General features: G+C 43.1%; 1 protein-coding gene across 1 annotated transcript in view; it reads left to right on the top strand.

Annotated features, from left to right (window-relative positions):
- Window positions 1-19040, top strand: part of LOC142290546 (cytochrome P450 4V2-like) — a 146337-nt gene that overhangs the window by 102409 nt on the left and 24888 nt on the right. Inside the window, exons 5-7 of the mRNA XM_075334511.1 lie at window positions 11513-11582; window positions 13258-13384; window positions 16154-16342. Of these exons, the coding sequence (XP_075190626.1) occupies window positions 11513-11582; window positions 13258-13384; window positions 16154-16342 (386 nt within the window). The remainder of the gene's footprint in view (window positions 1-11512; window positions 11583-13257; window positions 13385-16153; window positions 16343-19040) is intronic.

Raw genomic sequence — 19040 nt, 5'->3', positions numbered from 1 at the left:
TTGTCCAGGGCGCCACACCAGCTTCCTCCAGCACTCTCTGTGCCCTCAGGCTCCCCCAGCACTATCTGTGCCTACCGCCTCCGCAGTGCTCTCTGTGCCCCAGCACTCTCTGTGCTGCCAGCCTCCCCCAGTGCTCTCTGTGCCTACAGCCTTCCCCAGTGCTCTCTGAGCCTCCAGTATTCCCTCGGGCTGTCTGTGCCCCCAGCATTTCCCAGAGTTGTCTGTGCCCCCAACTTACTCCAGTGCTCTCTGTGCCTCCAGCGTCCCCCAGTGCTCTCTATGCCCCCAGCATCCCCAGTGCTGTCTGTGCCCCCATCGTCCCTAAGAGCTGTCTGTGTCCCAAGTGTCCTCCAGGGCTGTCTGTGCCCTCAGCATCCCTCAGGGCTGTCTGTGCCCCCAGGGTCCCCCAGGGCTCTCTGTGCCTCCAGGGCTGTCTGTGCCTCCATCGTCCCTAAGGGCTGTCTGTGCCCCCAGCATCCCCCAGGACTCTCTATGCCCCCAGCATTCCCACAGGGCTATCTGTGCCACCAGCATCCCCCAGTGCTCTCTGTGCCCCTAGCCTCCCCCAGAGCTCTGTGCCCCCAGCCTCCTCCAGCGCTCTCTGTGCCTCCACCTTCCCCCAGAGCTCTCTGTGTCCCCAGCTTCCCCAGCACTCCCTGTGCCCCAGCCTCCCTCAGTGCTCTCTGTGCCCCCAGCCTCCTTTAGTGCTCTCTGTGCCCCCAGCCTCCCTCAGTGCTCTCTGTGCACCCGTTTGCCCCAGCGCTCTCTGTGCCCCCAGGCTCCCCTAGTGCTCTCTGTGCCCCCAGCTTCCTCCAGCACTCTCTGTGCCCTCAAGCTCCCCCAGCACTCTCTGTGCCCCCAGCCTCCCCCAGTGCTCTCTGTGCCCCAGCACTCTCTGTGCTGCTAGCCTCCCCCAGTGCTCTCTGTGCCTCCAGCCTCCCCCAGTGCTCTCTCTGCCTCCAGCATTCCCTAGGGCTGTCTGTGCCCCCAGCATTTTCCAGGGTTGTCTGTGCCATTAGTATTTCCAGGGTTGTCTGTGCCCCCAACGTCTCCCAGTACTCTCTGTACCCCCAGCGTCCCCCAGTCCTCTCTATGCCCCCAGCATCCCCAGTGCTCTCTGTGCCCCCAGCGTCCCCCAGTGCTCTCTGTTCTCCGAGCGTCCCCAGGGATGCCTGTGCCCCCAGTGTCTCCCAGGGATGCTTATGTCCCCAGTGTCCTCCAGGGATGTCTGTGCCCTCAGCATCCCACAGGGCTGTCTGTGCCCCCATGGTCCCGGCTGTCTGTACCCCCAGGGTACCCCAGGACTGTCTGTGCCTCCAGTGTCCCCAAGGGCTGTCTGTGCCCTTATCGTCCCTAAGATCTGTCTGTGTCCCCAGCGTCTCCCAGGACTGTCTGTGCCCCCAGCATTCACACAGGGCTATCTGTGCCCCCAGCATCCCTCAGGGCTGTCTGTGCCCCCAGCGTCTCCCAGGGCTGTCTGTGACCCCCAGTGTCCCCAGGACTGTCTGTGCCCTTCCGGCATCCCCAGAGCTGTCTGTGCCCCTACTGCATCCACAGGGATGTCTGTGCACCTGCGGCATCCCCATGACTGTCTGTGCGTTTCCGGGGTCCCCATGGCTGTCTGGATCCTCCAGCATCCCCATGGTTGTCTGTGTCCCCTCAGCCGTCTCCCTGACTGACTGTTCCCCCAGCTATTTTTATACCCCCAGCAATGTTTGTGCCCCACAGCTATGTCTGTGCAGCCCAGTGATGTCTGTACCACCCAGTGATGTATATGCCCCCAGAGATGTCTATGAGATCAATGTCGCCTCATATCGTAGCCGCACCAAAGAGAAGAAGCTCCAGCCACCATAGTGAGTTATTTGTTTGACCAAACATAGCAGGGTAATTTTCAAGTTGAAAACCAGAAAAAAACTCTCTAAAACGTCACTTTTATTAATACTGTTAAAATACTAAAATAGTACTGATTTCTAGAATAATATCCAGAAGTAAGGACATCAACAAGTCGTGCTTAGTGATAACTGAATAAGGTCTTGAAGGAGGACAGGGGACAAGGGGTGTGCACCGCCTACTGTATTGAATTATAATGCTGATAATTATGAGGATGAGATAGGGGGTCTGATAATCCTTGATGTTATTCCCTACCTAACAACGGAGGTCAAAAACACCTTAATTTTTTGGGTGCCCCCCATTCCTCGGCGGCTAGCCCTATCTGCCCCTGTTACTGCTCCTTACCCTAGCCCACCACCAAGTGAATTGTGCAGCGGTGCATAACAGTCATGTGTCATAAGTCATAAACAATTACGAAAATGAACCCAAATCTCATGTGCAAATTAAGGATTTCAATTCACAGTTTTACAAATTACCTATATGGCTATGAAACTTTGAAGATACATGAAATTAAGGGTCTAGGCAAAAGATGATGGACCTGTGGTCCTAGTACTTATCCTGCCAGGATTAACTTGATCCCGACGCGTTTCCCCCCAACGTCTTGGGGGTCCACACACAGTCGGCCGGCCCCTACCCCGTCCGCCCACCTGGAAATCACTGGGCGGTATCCCACGTGGAGCACAATGACCCACGTGGGACGCTTGTTCGGCCTATATTTTGATATATCTATATCCCCGGATGAACCCCAAGACGTTGGGGGGAAACGCGTCGGGATCAAGTTAATCCTGGCAGGATAAGTACTAGGACCACAGGTCCATCATCTTTTGCCTAGACCCTTAATTTCATGTATCTTCCCAGTTTCATAGCCATATAGGTAATTTGTAAAACTGTGAATTGAAATCCTTAATTTGCACATGAGATTTGGGTTCATTTTCGTAATTGTTTATGACTTATGACACATGACTGTTATGCACCGCTGCACAATTCACTTGGTGGTGGGCTAGGGTCAGGAGCAGTAACAGGGGCAGATAGGGCTAGCCGCCGAGGAACGGGGGGCACCCAAAAAATTAAGGTGTTTTTGACCTCCGTTGTTAGGTAGGGAATAACATCAGGGATTATCAGACCCCTATCTCATCCTCATAATTATCAGCATTATAATTCAATACAGTAGGCGGTGCACACCCCTTGTCCCCTGTCCTCCTTCAAGACCTTATTCAGTTATCACTAAGCACGACTTGTTGATGTCCTTACTTCTGGATATTATTCCAGAAATCAGTACTATTTTAGTATTTTAACAGTATTAATAAAAGTGACGTTTTAGAGAGTTTTTTTCTGGTTTTCAAGTGATCCTCTAATCTAAATATAATTGAAATTGGTTTATAATTTTCAAGTTGATCATTTTGTGTAGCCCCCCGAATTATGGTTGAAATTTTCAAATGGACCTCAGCAGAAAAAAGTTTCCCCACCCCTGCTCTAAATAGTAATTTGTATAACTTACTAATATAGTTGTATTTACACATTTGCAGTTCTGGTGTTACTGTTAAAAAAATGTGCTTAGTAATCTCAAGATAGCACAGACCATATATAAAACCCCTTAGGACTGGGTGATTTTTAATTTTTGCTCTCATGTTTTTTCCTCCCCTTTTTTCAAGAGCCATAACTTTTTTTATTTTTTCCTCAATATACCTGTGTGAGGTCTTGTTTTCGGTGGCATTTTTAAATGACACCACCCATTTTATCATATGATGTAATGGTAAGCGGGAAAAAAATTCCAATTTTGGTGAAATAGCAAAAAAAAGGAAATTCTTTAATTGTATTTAGGGAGTTTATTTCCAGAGTTCATTGTACCATGAAACTGACCAGGCAGTATACTTCTACAGGTCAGTTTGATTACATAGATACCAAACATGTCTAGATTTTATTTTATTTAAGTGGTGAAAAGAAATTCAGAAATTTTGAAAAAATAATCTTGCTTCTGTTGTGACTTTCCGAGAACCATAAAGTTTTCAGTTTTTTGGATCTGGGGCTGTTTGATGGCTTAATTTTGCACTCCGAGCTGATATTTTTACTGACATGATGTTTTTATCCCCTGCTATTACATTTTTTCTGTTGTTGCAGCAAGCGAAAAATTGCAACTCTAGCATTTTGATTTTTTTTTCTCATTACGCTGATTACCGATCACTCTCACTCACAAAGCTCTCCACGGTTCCGCACCACCCTACATATCCTCCCGCATCTCTGTCTATCACCCTACCCGTGCCCTCCGTTCTGCTAATGACCTAAATCCTGCTTTACACGGTACGATCTATTGTGCAATTTCACGATCGATCGTACCCGCCCCCGTCGTTTGTGCGTCACGGGCAATTAGTTGCCCGTGGTGCACAAAGTCGTTAACCCCCATCACACGCACTTACCTGCTGTGCGACGTCGCTGTGGGCGGTGAACATCCTCTTCCTGAAGGGGGAGGGACGTTCGGCGTTACAGCGACGTCACACAGCCGCCGGCCAATAGAAGCGGAGGGGCGGAGATGAGTGGGACGTAAACATCCCGCCCACCTCCTTCCTTCCACATAGCCGGCGGGTGTTGCGGGACGGAGGTAAGCTGCTGTTCATTGTTCCCGGGGTGTCACACGGAGTGGCGTGTGCTACCCCGGGAATGATGAGCAACCGGCGCCATTTTAATTAAACGAGATTATGAAACCGAGCGACGAGTACACGACTCACAATTTGTGAGCGATACTGCATCGCTCAGAGGTGTCACACAGCCCGACGTCGCAAGTGATGCCGGATGTGTGTCACAAAAACCGTGACCCCGACGATCTATCGCACGATAGATCGTCTCATGTAAAGCACCCTTAAGACTGACATCCTCAACAATTCAAATCTCCCACTCCCATCTTCAAGATTTCTCACGAGCTGTGGCAATGCCCTAGAACATGCTACCAAGAACAATCCGATTAATTCCAAACATCCACACCTTTAAGCGGGCCTTAAAAACGCATTTCTTTAGACTAGCTTATCACCTCCCCTCCCTCATTTAACCTAGTCCCTTTCGGCCCCCCATTCAATTTTTGTGCCTCCCCTATTTCCTCATAGACTGTAAGCTTACGAGCAGGGCCCTCATTCCTCTTGGTATCTTAATTTTGCTATTTAGTATTGTCTCATATTATCTGTACAAGTCCCCTCTGAATTGTAAAGTGCTGCGCAATATGTTGGCGCTAGAGAAATAAAACATTATTTTTATTATTAATAGTTTATTTTATATTTTTATAGATCAGATTTTTACGAACGCAGCGATATCAAATATATGTATTTTTTTATTTTTTAATATTAAACGTTGTAAAAAGGGGGTTATTTGAACTTTTTATATTTTTTTAAAACATTTTTCTACTTTGTACTGTATTTCATAGTTCAATTAGAGGACTTGAACTTGCAATAGTCTGAACACTTGTTCTATATACAGCAATTCCACAGCATTGCTGTATATAGAAGAAATCACAGTCTCCTATGAATGCTGACAACAGTCTGGCTCTCATCGGTGTACTGAGATGACAAACACAGGGGTCTTCAGCTGACTCCTGGCAGTCATGACAACTCAGCGACCCATGATGCTCAAAACAGCGTTCCCCCTGCCAGAGTGTGTTAAATGTCACTGTCAGAGATTGATAGCGGCATTTAATATGTTAACAGCTGTGGGTGGAGCACTACTCTTAAGCGGGGTTTACACGCTGCAACATCGCTAGCATCGGCTAGCGATGTCGAGCGCGATAGCACCCGCCCCCGTCGTACGTGCGATATTGTGTGATCGCTGCCGCAGCGAACATTATCGCTACGGAAACGTCACACGCACATACCTGTTCTGTGACGTCTCTCAAGCCGGCGAATCGCCTCCTTTCTAAGGGGGCGGTTCGTGCGGCGTCACAGTGACGTCACATGGCAAGCGTCCAATAGAAGCGGAGGGGCGGAGTTGAGCAGGACGTAACATCCCGCCCACCTCCTTCCTTCCGCATTGCCGGTGGAGGCAGGTAAGGATATGTTCGTCGCTCCTGCGGTGTCACACACAGCGATGTGTGGTGCCGCAGGAACAAGGAACAACATCGCTAAAAAATGAAAACGATTTTTTGTTTCAGGACGACCTCTCCGCGTCAAATGATTTTGACTGCTTTTGCGATCGTTTAAGGTCGCTCATAAGTGTCACACACTGCGATATCGTTAATGACGCCGGATGTGCATCACAAACAACGTGACCCCAACGATAATTCATTAACGATATCGTAGGGTGTGAAGCCCGCTTTAGTCTTAGTAGTAAATGACTATCCTCCCTGTATAACTGTGCATGCAGAGAGAGCAATCACTGAGTAGGACCGCCCACTGGACTAATTCATACAAACATTTCAGATTTTAATGAACAAAAAAGAATTTATACTGAATCTTTTCCAACAAGTCGATATATCATTCTGCTCATCTTTTCCTTCTCTATTCCATGCTTTCCTCAGATAAACTTGCTTGTACAATATGACGTTCCCTTTAAAAATTAATGGTACAAACAAAAAGACAAATCAAATATTTTTAAATCTATCAAAGTTGACACATTTCACACACAATTCAAAGTAAAACAAGCTCATTCATAGGGAGTCTTTCCTAAAAGCAAATTTATATCGAAGGTCACACCAGTTGAATAGGAGGATAGGGAGCTCAGTGATATTTTCTTGATGGAACCCTTACCATAAGGAATCCCTTTTTAGTACAAAATGTTTAATCCAATGTTTGTGGTGCTTTATTGATAATATTATTTTGTAAGCATTAAAGAAGCACTCCAATTTGTATCCTCTTAATGTATTGCAATTAGTGTTGAGCGAGTAGTTAACTATTTGTACTCGCTATGCTGTTAGTGAGTATTGTCCACTACTGGCATATTCATTACGAGTAGCGGGTGCACAATCTAAGTCAATGGGAAATACTCGCTAACAGGGGCGTACATAGAAATCATGGGGCCCGATAGCAGAATTTCTAATTGGGCCCCCCCCCAAAAAAAATATAATAATAATAGTAAATAAAAATATTCAGCTGGGACACAGAAGAGCATATTTCACAACTTTACAGCCCTTACCAAGTAATTTCCTCCTATTAAAGCCCCTAGATTCCCCTTTCATTGCAGCCATAAAATGTGATAACCACAAAAGTGCCCTACAGACACAGTCAGTATCTTACATCAGTATTTGTAGCCAAATCCAGGAGTGGGCGAATAATGCAAAAGTGGTGCCCGTGTTTCTATTATACTTTACCTGTGATTGTTCCACTCCTGGTTTTGGCTACAAATACTGAGGTAAAATACTGACCAAATACTCAACATGTGCACGAGGCTTTAGAAGAGTATAATGGGCCTCAGATAGTCCTCCATATAGTAACATGAAGAGGCAATTACTTGTTTTCACCAGACAAACCTCTGTAAGTGCATATGTGCTACAGTGTAATAATCACAGGGCAGGGAAGGGTTAAACATTCAAGTATTTAATCTCTATTGGAAATAAAGTATATTCCCATATTGATATCAGAGAGAAAAAGGGACCTCCATACACAACACAATCCAGTATACCAAGACCAATAATACCACATACAAGGGGGAAATATTGTCACACTGTGAGCAGACAACATATTACTACCACATAGTGAACGAATACAACCACATACAAAGGAAGAAATACTGCAACACTATGACCAGACCACATAGTGACCGAACAATACCACATGCAAGGGAGAAATACTGCCACACTGTGACTAAACCACATCGTGACCGAATAATACCACATACAAAAGAGAAATACCACCATATCGTGATCAGACCACATATTAACACAACATAGTGACCGAATACAACCACATACAAGGGTCAAATACCAACATACCAAGACCAGACCACATACTGACTAATACTACAATAATGATCATGAATAAAAACCACAATACTAATAACACTAATATTACCATCAGTGCCATTATACACAGGAGCTCTGTATATAGTGTCAGTGTACAGGTAATACAGTAATCACCAGTGACATTATACACAGAAGCTCTGTATATAGTGTATGTGTATAGTGTACAGGTAACAGAATAATCACTGGTGACATACACAGGAATTCTGTATATAGGGTACAGCTAAAACAGTGATCACTGGTGACTTTATAGACAGGAGATCTGTATATAGGTAATACAGTGATCACCAGTGACATTATACACAGGAGTTCTGTATATAGTGTATAGTGTGTGTCTGTACATGTAATACAATGACTTACCAGTGACGTCTCTAGCTGACGTTGTTCACCTTCACTTTTCCTCTCCATTTGGTGCTGACCGCCATCATTTCTTCCAGCCAGAAAATGCCTCTGCAGAAAATAACACACAGTCACCTATAGCTGATCACTCCCAGGGAACATTCCACACTGTTTCCCCAATTTCTACACTACATCAGACTTTTGTTCCCACCATGGAAGATAGTATGATAAAAAATAAACTATATTTCATCAGTAATAATGTCCCCTAATTTGCCCTTACAGTAATTATCTCCACTATTTGCCATCATAAACCAATAATGTATGTTCCTCACTCTGGCCCCATATAGTAATTATGTCCCCCATCCTGGCCCCTATATTTAATAATGTCTCCCATCCTAGGCCCCTATGTTCCTCCATCCCAGGCCCCTAAACTGCCCCATCCTGGGCCCCTGTGTTCCTCCATCCCAGGCCCCTAAACTACCCCATCCTGGGCCGCAATGTTCCTCCATCCCAGGCCCTCTAAACTATCCCATCCTGGGCTCCTATATACACTACTCTGTCCATTCACAGAGGGAGGAACAACAAGATTCTTCTCACCTCCCTGCGCTCCCCCGGTATCCTCTTGCGGCTTCATATCCCGTGTGGTAAAATGGCCACCCCACCAATTTAAAGCCACGCGATGACATCAGAGCGCGGCGCATAGCAGCGATGTTTAAAGATGTGATGTAGGCCCACATACAGGCATACACATGCAGACAGGCACACACTGACACATGCATGCAGACATGCACACATACAAAAATGCACTGACATGCAAACGTATGTAGACACATGCATGCACACACGCTTACATACATAGACAAACAGATATACAAAGACAGACAAATGCATGCAGACAGGCACACAGACACATGCATACAAATGCACACAGCCATGAACCCTCATGCAGAGAAGCACACACACTCATACATACGTAAACACACAGGCCTGAATACACAAAGACATGCACTCAGACACGCATATGCAGACACAGAAATGTGCACATACACACACATACGCTAATATATCTAGCCACACACACAAACAGGCACACGTACACACAGACAGGCACACATACAGAGATGTTTACATACATGCAGACAGGTGCACGTAGCCACACATGCACATATTCACATAGACATACACATGAACGCAGACATACACACAATCATGCAAACAGACGCATGCACAAGAACGCAGCCAGTCACATGCACGCACACAGACACACGAACACATATGCAGACATGCACAAGAATGCAGCCAGGTACATACATGCACACAAACACATGTAGACATGCAGAAGGGCAAACACATGCAAAGACAAGCACACATATGTAGACACAGGCACAAGCCTGCACACACTGTATGTGGTGTGTGTATTTGGAGTGTATGCGATATATATGTACGTTGACACACAAATGTAGGCACATACATGCACACAGAATACAGACAAGCACAAATACATAGACACACAGGCATATACTGTACATACACACATGTACACAGATACATACTCATTCATACAAAAAAAGTAAAAAAGACAAATATACATGCACACACATATATATGCACATACACATGCATATACACTCATACATACACTATATATATATATATATATATATATATACACACACATAGATATGCACACACTCATATACACATATACTGATATATACATACACACTCATATATATTACACACACACTCTATATATTACACACACTATATATACAGTGTATTACACACACACTATATATATATATATGTATATATATATATATATATGTATATGTATATATATATGTTTATTACACACACAAACACACACATATATATATATATATATATATATATATATACGTACTGTATATGTATATTACACACACACACTTTATATAAATAGCACACCCACACACTCATATTATATATATATATATATATATATATATATATAAAATATATATATATATAACACACACACACACTTCTTACCTTCCCCCAGCTTGTCTCCGGTCAGGTCCGCAGGCTCCATTGATTCTCTCCGGCGGGAAGCAGGAGTCCAGCGCGCACAGCGTGACGTCACAGTTAGCAGACACGGCAGCGTCTGTTAACTGTGACACTCCCGGGGCTCCAGAAGAACATCTGAAGGTGCAGTGGAGACACGGCCGACATGTGGAGCCGCATGGGGCCCCCTGCCCTAAAACAGCCAGCCAATAACAGAGGGCGGTTAACTAGCACCATACAGTATGAAGCACGTGGAAGGCCTCACTGAGGACCCGAGGCAGTCCGGTAGATACCCCGCTGTTCCTGCATACTCACCTCACCTCGGTCCCCCGCCGCTGCTCCTAGTTTGCCGGATGTCTGTGCTCTGCCTAATTCAACACGGTGGCGGCTGACGCCTACTAGTGACGTCACCGCTGTGTTGAAGAACTGTCAGAGCACATCGGGACAATGTCATCTTCGCTTTCAGATGCCGATGTATTTAAAAGTGCGATCGGGGAGGAGGGGCGGTGCTGGAGCTGATACCGTGAGCAGCCATCCATGGCCCCTCTAGCTCACGGGCCCCGTAGCATTCGCGTGGCCTGCCTCTATTAACTGTACGCCACTGCTCGCTAAGTAACGAGTAACCCAAAAGCCGTACTTTTCGTGCGAGTAGGGAATAGTACGGCTTTTGGGTTGCTCGCTACTTAGCGAGTATTTCCCATTGACTTATATTGCGTCCGCTACTCGTAACGAATATGTGAGTAGTGAACAGTACTCACTAACAGCATAGCGAGTACGAATAGTTAACTACTCGCTCAACACTAATTGCAATCATTATAATGTATAGCACTGTGTACTGAGTGCTTACAATTGCTCATTTTGCATTTTTACTCAGTTAATTCTTCTCTTTTCTCTGCTCTGTGTATAAACAGAAATTATTTTTTTCCTGCATGAATCATTCCCTTTTTCAACTCCTGACCTAGCTGCTCTGCTTCTACCTCCTGTAGTAGGGAAAAGAGACTTCCTGTTGCTACATAGAGCTTAGAAGGATTCAGCTAGTCTGTTTTTAATCATGTGATGTCATAGACCTATTAAAAAAGAGAAGAATTAACTGTATAGAAGGGCAAAATGAGCAATTGTAAGTATGCAGTGCTATAGAATATAATGATTGCAATATATTAAGAGGATAAAAATTTTGATGGGTGTGCTTCTTTAAGATCATATTTTTTTCATAACCTGATGTGCTGTACATTTTTTTGCTGATTGTAAAAATAATAATCAAATTCTCTAAATTTGTTCTCTAAATATGATTTTTCTGCTCCTCAGAGACAGCTATGGGAAGGAAAATTCAAGCACAGAGCAACACCGATTCGGATTATATTAAAGCTATTTATGAGTATGTTTATGTAATGTATTTAAAGGGGTGATCCCACAATTCCTAATTGGCATTTTTATTGTCTATGGGACTGAGGCTATGTGAGCACTATATATTTTCCTAAACATTGAATTCAGATAAAATTATATAACTAAAGTGGAAATAAATACTACGGATGACTGTTAGAACTAAAAAAAAAGTGCATCAAGGCAAAGACATCTTGACTAACCCACAGCTTCTCAAAATATTTCTACTGGGGCCTCACCAGACCAACCAAGATGATGTCTGGACTTCACCAATTGTAGTGAAAATCTGGGCTAAAATTCTTTTTTTTTTTCTTCAACTTTCCTTTATTTGCCTCTTGAATTCATTACAACAAAAAAGTACAAAATCAATTATGTTGTTAAAGTAAGAGATTGCTGCAGCCAAAGAAAGTACTGTGCTGCTTTTGGTTACTTCTATGAAAACTGCCTTCTCCATTGTGCCTTATCAACAACTAGCTAGCACTTCACTGGAGAGCCCACAGTCACAAATTGAAAAGCACTGGTCTCACCTAGTTAGGACAAAATTCGTATCTGATCTCTGTGTGTCCATTATTGGAACATGAATACTCAGGCCCTGATTCATCAAAGCAATTCCTCTATATTTCTGGTGTAAATTGCTTTAAAAAGTGTTAAAAATTTTGATGCAACTCAGGGTTGCACAAAATATGGCGACTTTTGACAATTTCACGAGAGCGGATGAAGCTTGGGCGGGAAGACTCAGCTTGTATAATTCATGACACTGGACTGGCAGACTGGAGTAAGATTTCTGGTATGTAGGAGGAGGAAAAATTCAGGCATCCAAATTCCATGAAATCCAGATTTATTAGAAATTCTCTTAAACTTTCATTTCATATCATTAAAACAGAAAAAACGTATAACAAGGAATATCCAAGTTCACACACAAACGCATTTCAGATCTATGTGTCCTCATACATTGTATACAATGAATGAGCACACGTAGATCCAAAACGCGTTTGTGTGTGATACTATTTGTTGTGTGTTTTTTTCTGTTTTTATGATATGAAATGAAAGTTTCTTAACATAATTTCTAATCTGGATTTTAGGGAATTTGGATGCTGGAATTTTTCCTTCTCCTACATTACTGCCCAGCTGACATGGCTGTTTTCCACTGCACGGTTTCATGAATGTATGGGTGAGCTGACTCCAAAAATATCCATTTTGCCTTGAATATTTTTGGTATGGCGCATGGAGGTTTACCTCTTCATGCATTATTAGCGTCTCATCATCAAGAAAATTACCGGTGTTGATGAATCGGGGTCCATGTCTTCAGTGTTATTTGTTACTTCTTTATTCATTCATGCATTCATTCATTCATTTATTTAACTCGCTTGCTGAGCACCATTAGTTCCACAGCACTCTACAAACATCCCCATCACTGTCCCCACTGGGGCTCATATTACGGCTCTAAATTCCCTATCAGTGTGTCTTTGGCATGAGGGAGGAAATTGGAGAACCCAGAGAAAGTCAATACAAACATGGGGAGAACATACAAACTCCTTGCAGATGTCCTTGATGGAATCTGAACCCATAAACGCATGGGATGCTGCCCTTTTGTTAATTTGACTTGATAAACTGATGCTTTAAAATATTCAATAGGTCAAACATGTATTTTGCTTTGTTTTCCTCATTAGAATGAGTGATATGATACAACGTCGTCAGAAGATGCCTTGGCTGTGGCCAGACTTTGTTTATAATCGTTTGAAAACTGGAAAGAGACATAACGAAAACTTAAAAATTCTCCACTCATTTACTGACCAGGTTAGTGGTGGTGCCGCATATTACATGTCACACTGGTTTAGATGTGTCCGTCTATTATAGGGGGTCCAGAGCACACCGTTTAGTTGGTTCGTATAAACCAACCTGGCTTGGTTTTGGACAATAATCAGCAAATTCCCCAGTGGTTTAATCATAGGTGCAAATATCACATCCCATTTTGTGCTGAAAAGTAGGTAAAAATCCTTACTTGATCCTAAAGGCCCTGTCACATGCTACGATATATCTAACGATATATCATTGGGGTCATGGAATTTGTGACACACATCCGGCATCGTTAGAGATATCGTAGCGTGTGACATCTCCGAACGACGGTGAACGAGCAAAAATACTCACCTTATCGTTGCTCGTTGACATGTCGTTCATTTTCGAAATGTCGTTCCTTCTTCTATGCGCCGGTTGTTCATCATTCCCGAGGCAGCACACATCGCTACATGTGACACCCCGGGAACGACGAACTGCAGCTTACCTGCGGCCGCCGGCAATGCGGAAGGAAGGAGGTGGGCGGGATGTTACGTCCTGCTCATCTCCGCCCCTCCGCTTATTTGGTGGCCGCTGTGTGACGTCGCTTTGACGCCGAATGTCCATTCTAATGTACACCTGAAACATACTGCTTCTTTGTGTAGCATCATGGGAAAGTCAAAAAAGAAATAAGCCAAGATCTTAGAAAGAGAATTGTGGACTTGCACAAGTTTGGCTCATCCTTGGGTGCAATTTCTAGATACCTGAAGGTGCTTTGTTCATCTGTACAAACAATTATACACAAATACAAACAAGATGGGAATGCCCAGCCATCATACCACTAAGGAAGGAGATGTTTTCTGCGTATCAGAGATGAACATGCTTTGGTCAGACATGTGCATATCAACCCAAAAGCAAAAGACCTTGTGAAGATGCTTGCGGAAGCTAGTAAGATTGTGTCATTATCCACAGTGAAACGAGTACTGTATCAACATGGGCTAAAAGTACACTCTACGAGGAAGAAGCCATTGCTCCAAAAGAAACATAAAAAAGATTGTTTGCAGATGCACACATGAGGAGAGTCCTTAATTTTTGAAGACATGTGCTGTGGTCTGGCAAAACTAAAATGGAACTGTTATCATTATGTTTGGAGGGAAAAGGGAAAATATTTGAAGCCTAAGAACACCATCCCAACTGTGAAACACGGGTATATCAGCATCATGTTAGGCCCTTTTCACACGTCAGTGATTCTGGTACGTTTGTGCTTTTTTTTAAACGTACCAGAATCACTGACATACGCAGACCCATTATAATGAATGGGTCTGCTCACACATCAGTGATTTTTCACTACACGTGTCTCCGTGCGGCGTACCCGCGTGTCCGTGATTGCCGCACAGAGACATGTCCATTTTTTTCTGGCATCACTGATGTCCCACGGACCACGCAGTGGTGTGGTCCGTGAAACACGTGCCAGAAAAAAACGTGCATTTAAAATAATAAACATTTTTACTCACCCGGTTCCAGCGACGCTCTCTGCAGCCCGTGCAGCCTGCTGCTTCTAAGCCGGCTCATTACTGTCGCGCATATTAATGATGCACGACACAGCCGTCCCGGAAGCAGCTGCTGCAGGGGTCAGCGCCGGCCGGATGCTGCACCGCGGGAGCGATCAGCACCATGGAGAGCGGGAACGCGCACAGGTGAGTTAATCTCTAAGTGCAATCACGGGCCACGGAGAACGGAGCCCGGATTGCACTTAGACAACCCACGTGTGCCGTAATTCACGGCACACGGAGGGACATGTGCGTGTTTTACACACCAGTGAAAAACGGCAGTGTTTTTCATTGACGTGTGAAACGGGCCTTATGGAGTTCTTTTGCTGCAGGAGGGACTGGTGCACTTCACAAAATAGGTGGCATCATGAGGAAAGAAGATTATGTAGCAATACTGAAGCAACATCTCAAGACATAAGCCAAGAATTAAAGCTTGGGCGGAAATGGGTCTTCCAAGTGGACAATGACCTGAAGGATACTGCCAAACTGATAGATAACAAAGTCAATGTTTTGGAGTGGCCATCACAAATTCCTGGTCTCAATCCTATTGAAAATGTATGGGCAAAGCTGAAAAGGCAGGTAAGAGCAGGGCAACCTACAAACATGGCTCAGTTACACCAGTTCTGTCAGGAGGAATCGGCCCAAATTCCTACCAACTATTGTGAGAAGCCTGTGGAAGGATTTCCAAAATGTTTGACCCAAGTCATACAGTTTAAGGGCAATGGCACCAAATACTAATGAAATATATGTAAACTTTTGACTTTGCAGAAAGTAATAAAAATGCCTTAAAACATTCTCTCTCATTATTCTGGCATTTGGCAAATATAAATAATTTTGGTTCCTAATTGACCTAAAACGGGAAAGATTTATTCTGATTTCATGCCAGATAGTGAGAAAAACCTGCAGATCTGTCCTTTTAGATACTGGTTGGAAACTTGTGGTTTCAACTAGATATATACTGTACTGTGTGTATATATATATATATATATATATATATATATATATATATACTGTATATGTATATACAGTATATATATACAGTATATCTATCTACTGTATCTATATATATATATATATATATATATATATGTGTATATATATATATATATATATATATATATATATATATATATATATATATATATATATATATATATATATATATATATGTATATTTTAAAATTCTTATATGTTATTACAATAATTTGTCAGTCTTTCAGTTATTACATGTTTTGTGCTTTAGACAATTTTAGAAAGAGCAGAAGAACTAAAGAATGCCAAATCTAATGTAAGTCAAGAGGATTGTAATGAAGCTAAGAAAAGCAAAAAAAGAAGTGCCTTCCTAGATATGCTTCTGAAAGCCACCGATGAGACAGGCAACACATTGAGCCATATGGACATCCGTGAAGAAGTTGATACTTTCATGTTTGAGGTAAAAGCATGAAAGAAATTTATTGCAGCATTATCTTTTTAAATCTAAAATTCTAAAAATTTCACGTGATATCCACGACACATCATGACTTTTAGGTTTTAAATATTTGTGATGCATTTAAAAAGGCTACTTAAATGTAGAATATGTCATGAGCAGACACAAAAGTCAAGTGTTTCTTAATTATTTTTGTCACACTTAAAGGGAATGTGTCTTGTCATTTTTTGATATTAACCACTTCAGCCCCCGGGCACTTTCCGTTTTTGCATTTTTGTTTTTTGCTCCCCTTCTTCCGAGAGCCGTCACTTTTTTATTTTTCCATCAATCTTGCCATATGAGGGCTTGTTTTCTGCGGGACGAGTTGTACTTTTAAATGAAGGCATAAGTTTTACCATATAGTGTACTAGAAAACGGCAAAAAAATTCCAAGTGCGGAAAAATTGCAAAAAAAGTGTGATCGTACAATAGTTTTTGGGATATTTTATTCACTGTGTTCACTGTATGGTACAACTGATATGTCAGTGTGATGCCTCAGGTCAGAGCAAGTTTGCAGACACCAAACATGTGTAGGTTTACTTGTGTCTAAGGGGTTAAAAAAAAATCACAAGCTTGTCCAAAAAAAGTGGCGCACGTTTTGCGTCATTTTCCAAAACCCGTAGCGTTCTCATTTTTCGGGATCTGAGGCTAAGTGATGGCTTATTTTTTTTACGTCTTGACCTGACGTTTTTAACGGTACCATTTTTGCGCAGATGCTACGTTTTGATTGCCTGTTATTGCATTTTGTGCAAAATTTGCGGCGACTAAAAAACGTAATTTTGGCGTTTGAAATTTTTTTCCGCTACGCCATTTACTGATCAGATTAATTGATTTTATATTTTGATAGATCGGGCATTTATGAGCGCGGCGATACCAAATATGTGTATATTTTTAAATTTTTTTAACCCTTTAATTTTCAATGGGGGGAAAGGGGGGTGATTTGAACTTTTAGGTTTTTTTTATTTTTTTTTAATTTTTTAAAACTTTTTTTTTATTTTACTAGTCTCCCTAGGGGGCTATAGCCATCAGCAATCCGATCGCTCTTATCCATCTGCAGATCTCAGCTACAGAGCTGAGAACTGCAGATTTGGTGCTTTACTTTCAATGCCGGCTGTATTCCGGCATTGAGAGGAAGTGAGTCATGTTAGCTACAGGCATCATCACATGACCCTGTGCTACCATGGCAACCACCGAAAGTCACGTGATCATGTCACGTGACTTTCGGTGGGGGCGGGGTAAGTGACTGTCATGGCGGCGCGCATATACATATCACTGCCAGATTTTGGCAGCGATATGTAAGGGGTTAATGGCCGCGGGTGGAAGAGATTCCACCCGCGGCTAGCAGGCACACATGTCAGCTGTTGCAAACAGCTGATATGTGCGCGGATCGCCGCCGCCTGCCGGCGGCAGGGGGCGGGGCTTAACAGCACACGATCCATGATGTACCCAGTACGTCATGGGTCGTTAAGGGGTTAAACAGCCCCAATATGCTTTAAATGATGCAATGTGCATCACTAACATGGTTTAAAAAAAAATAAAAATGATATTTTATATGCTTTGGTGAATGCAGTAAATACCATAAGTTTCAGTCATAGGGGTGGAGCTGTTGCGATTATCAGTCACTATCATTTAAGTTCAGGCATAATCCTTTTTTGTACTTAGTCCCACCCCTGCATTGTAATTGGTTATACACAGGTCCTTCACAGCACTTCTCTGCTGAGCTCCGCCCATTATGGTAACATGATTGTGACATCACACAGGTCCTGCATAGACCACTTCTCCAAGACTGAGTTCCAGAGCTCAGCATTTAAAATGGGACAATTTAATATAAAAAAAATGACATAACAGGTTTTCTTTAAAAATTGGATTTTTTTTTTAGCAGCTTTAAACCATTTTTAATTAGCTTACGTTTTTACACTAATTGGCTAGGACTTCCAATTTTCATTATGTCCTCCTGATAGAATTTATAACTGTTTTCAATCACAGTAAGAATGAATTTAAAAGCACGCTGGCGGTTAGAGATGAATCGAACCGAACCGCATAGGAAACAATGGCAGGCAATCACAAACACATAAAAACACCTAGAAAACACCCTCAAAGGTGTCCAAAAGGTGACAAACAACTCACAACACAACACAAACACATGGGAAAGTGACAAGGACATATACTCATGCAAAAACAAAAGAGCTGGACAAGGAAAAAGAGGAGGAGACACAGATATAGGCATGGTACGCCCTTCTAAAATCATGTAAAACACCGCAAGGTGACTCCAAGCGGAGTCTCCCTTTTTTCCAAAAATTGGGCCACACACACACCCACCCCTTCAGTGGCAGCACTTGTGCCCCAGTTGTACACTTCACAGCTAGATTTGCATCAAGCACATTCAAAAATACGCTATTCTTAACCGTCCCCAGGATGACACCGGGGTAGGTAGCAAAGTCTTTGCTGAACCATGACTTGTTCATCTTGGCTCCTTTTAAAAAACACAGCAAGCAAGGGTTACTCCAAGCGGAGTCTCCCTTTTTTCCTAAAATTGGGCCACACAGACACTAACCCCTTCAGTGGCAGCAGTTGTGCCCCAGTTGTACACTTCACAGCTAGATTTGCATCAAGCACATTCAAAAATACGCCATCCTTAACCGTCCCCAGGATGACATCGGGGTAGG

Source organism: Anomaloglossus baeobatrachus, chromosome 1 (assembly GCF_048569485.1).
Source record: "Anomaloglossus baeobatrachus isolate aAnoBae1 chromosome 1, aAnoBae1.hap1, whole genome shotgun sequence".
Taxonomy (NCBI): domain Eukaryota; kingdom Metazoa; phylum Chordata; class Amphibia; order Anura; family Aromobatidae; genus Anomaloglossus; species Anomaloglossus baeobatrachus.
This window is presented reverse-complemented; position numbering and strand designations above follow the sequence as displayed.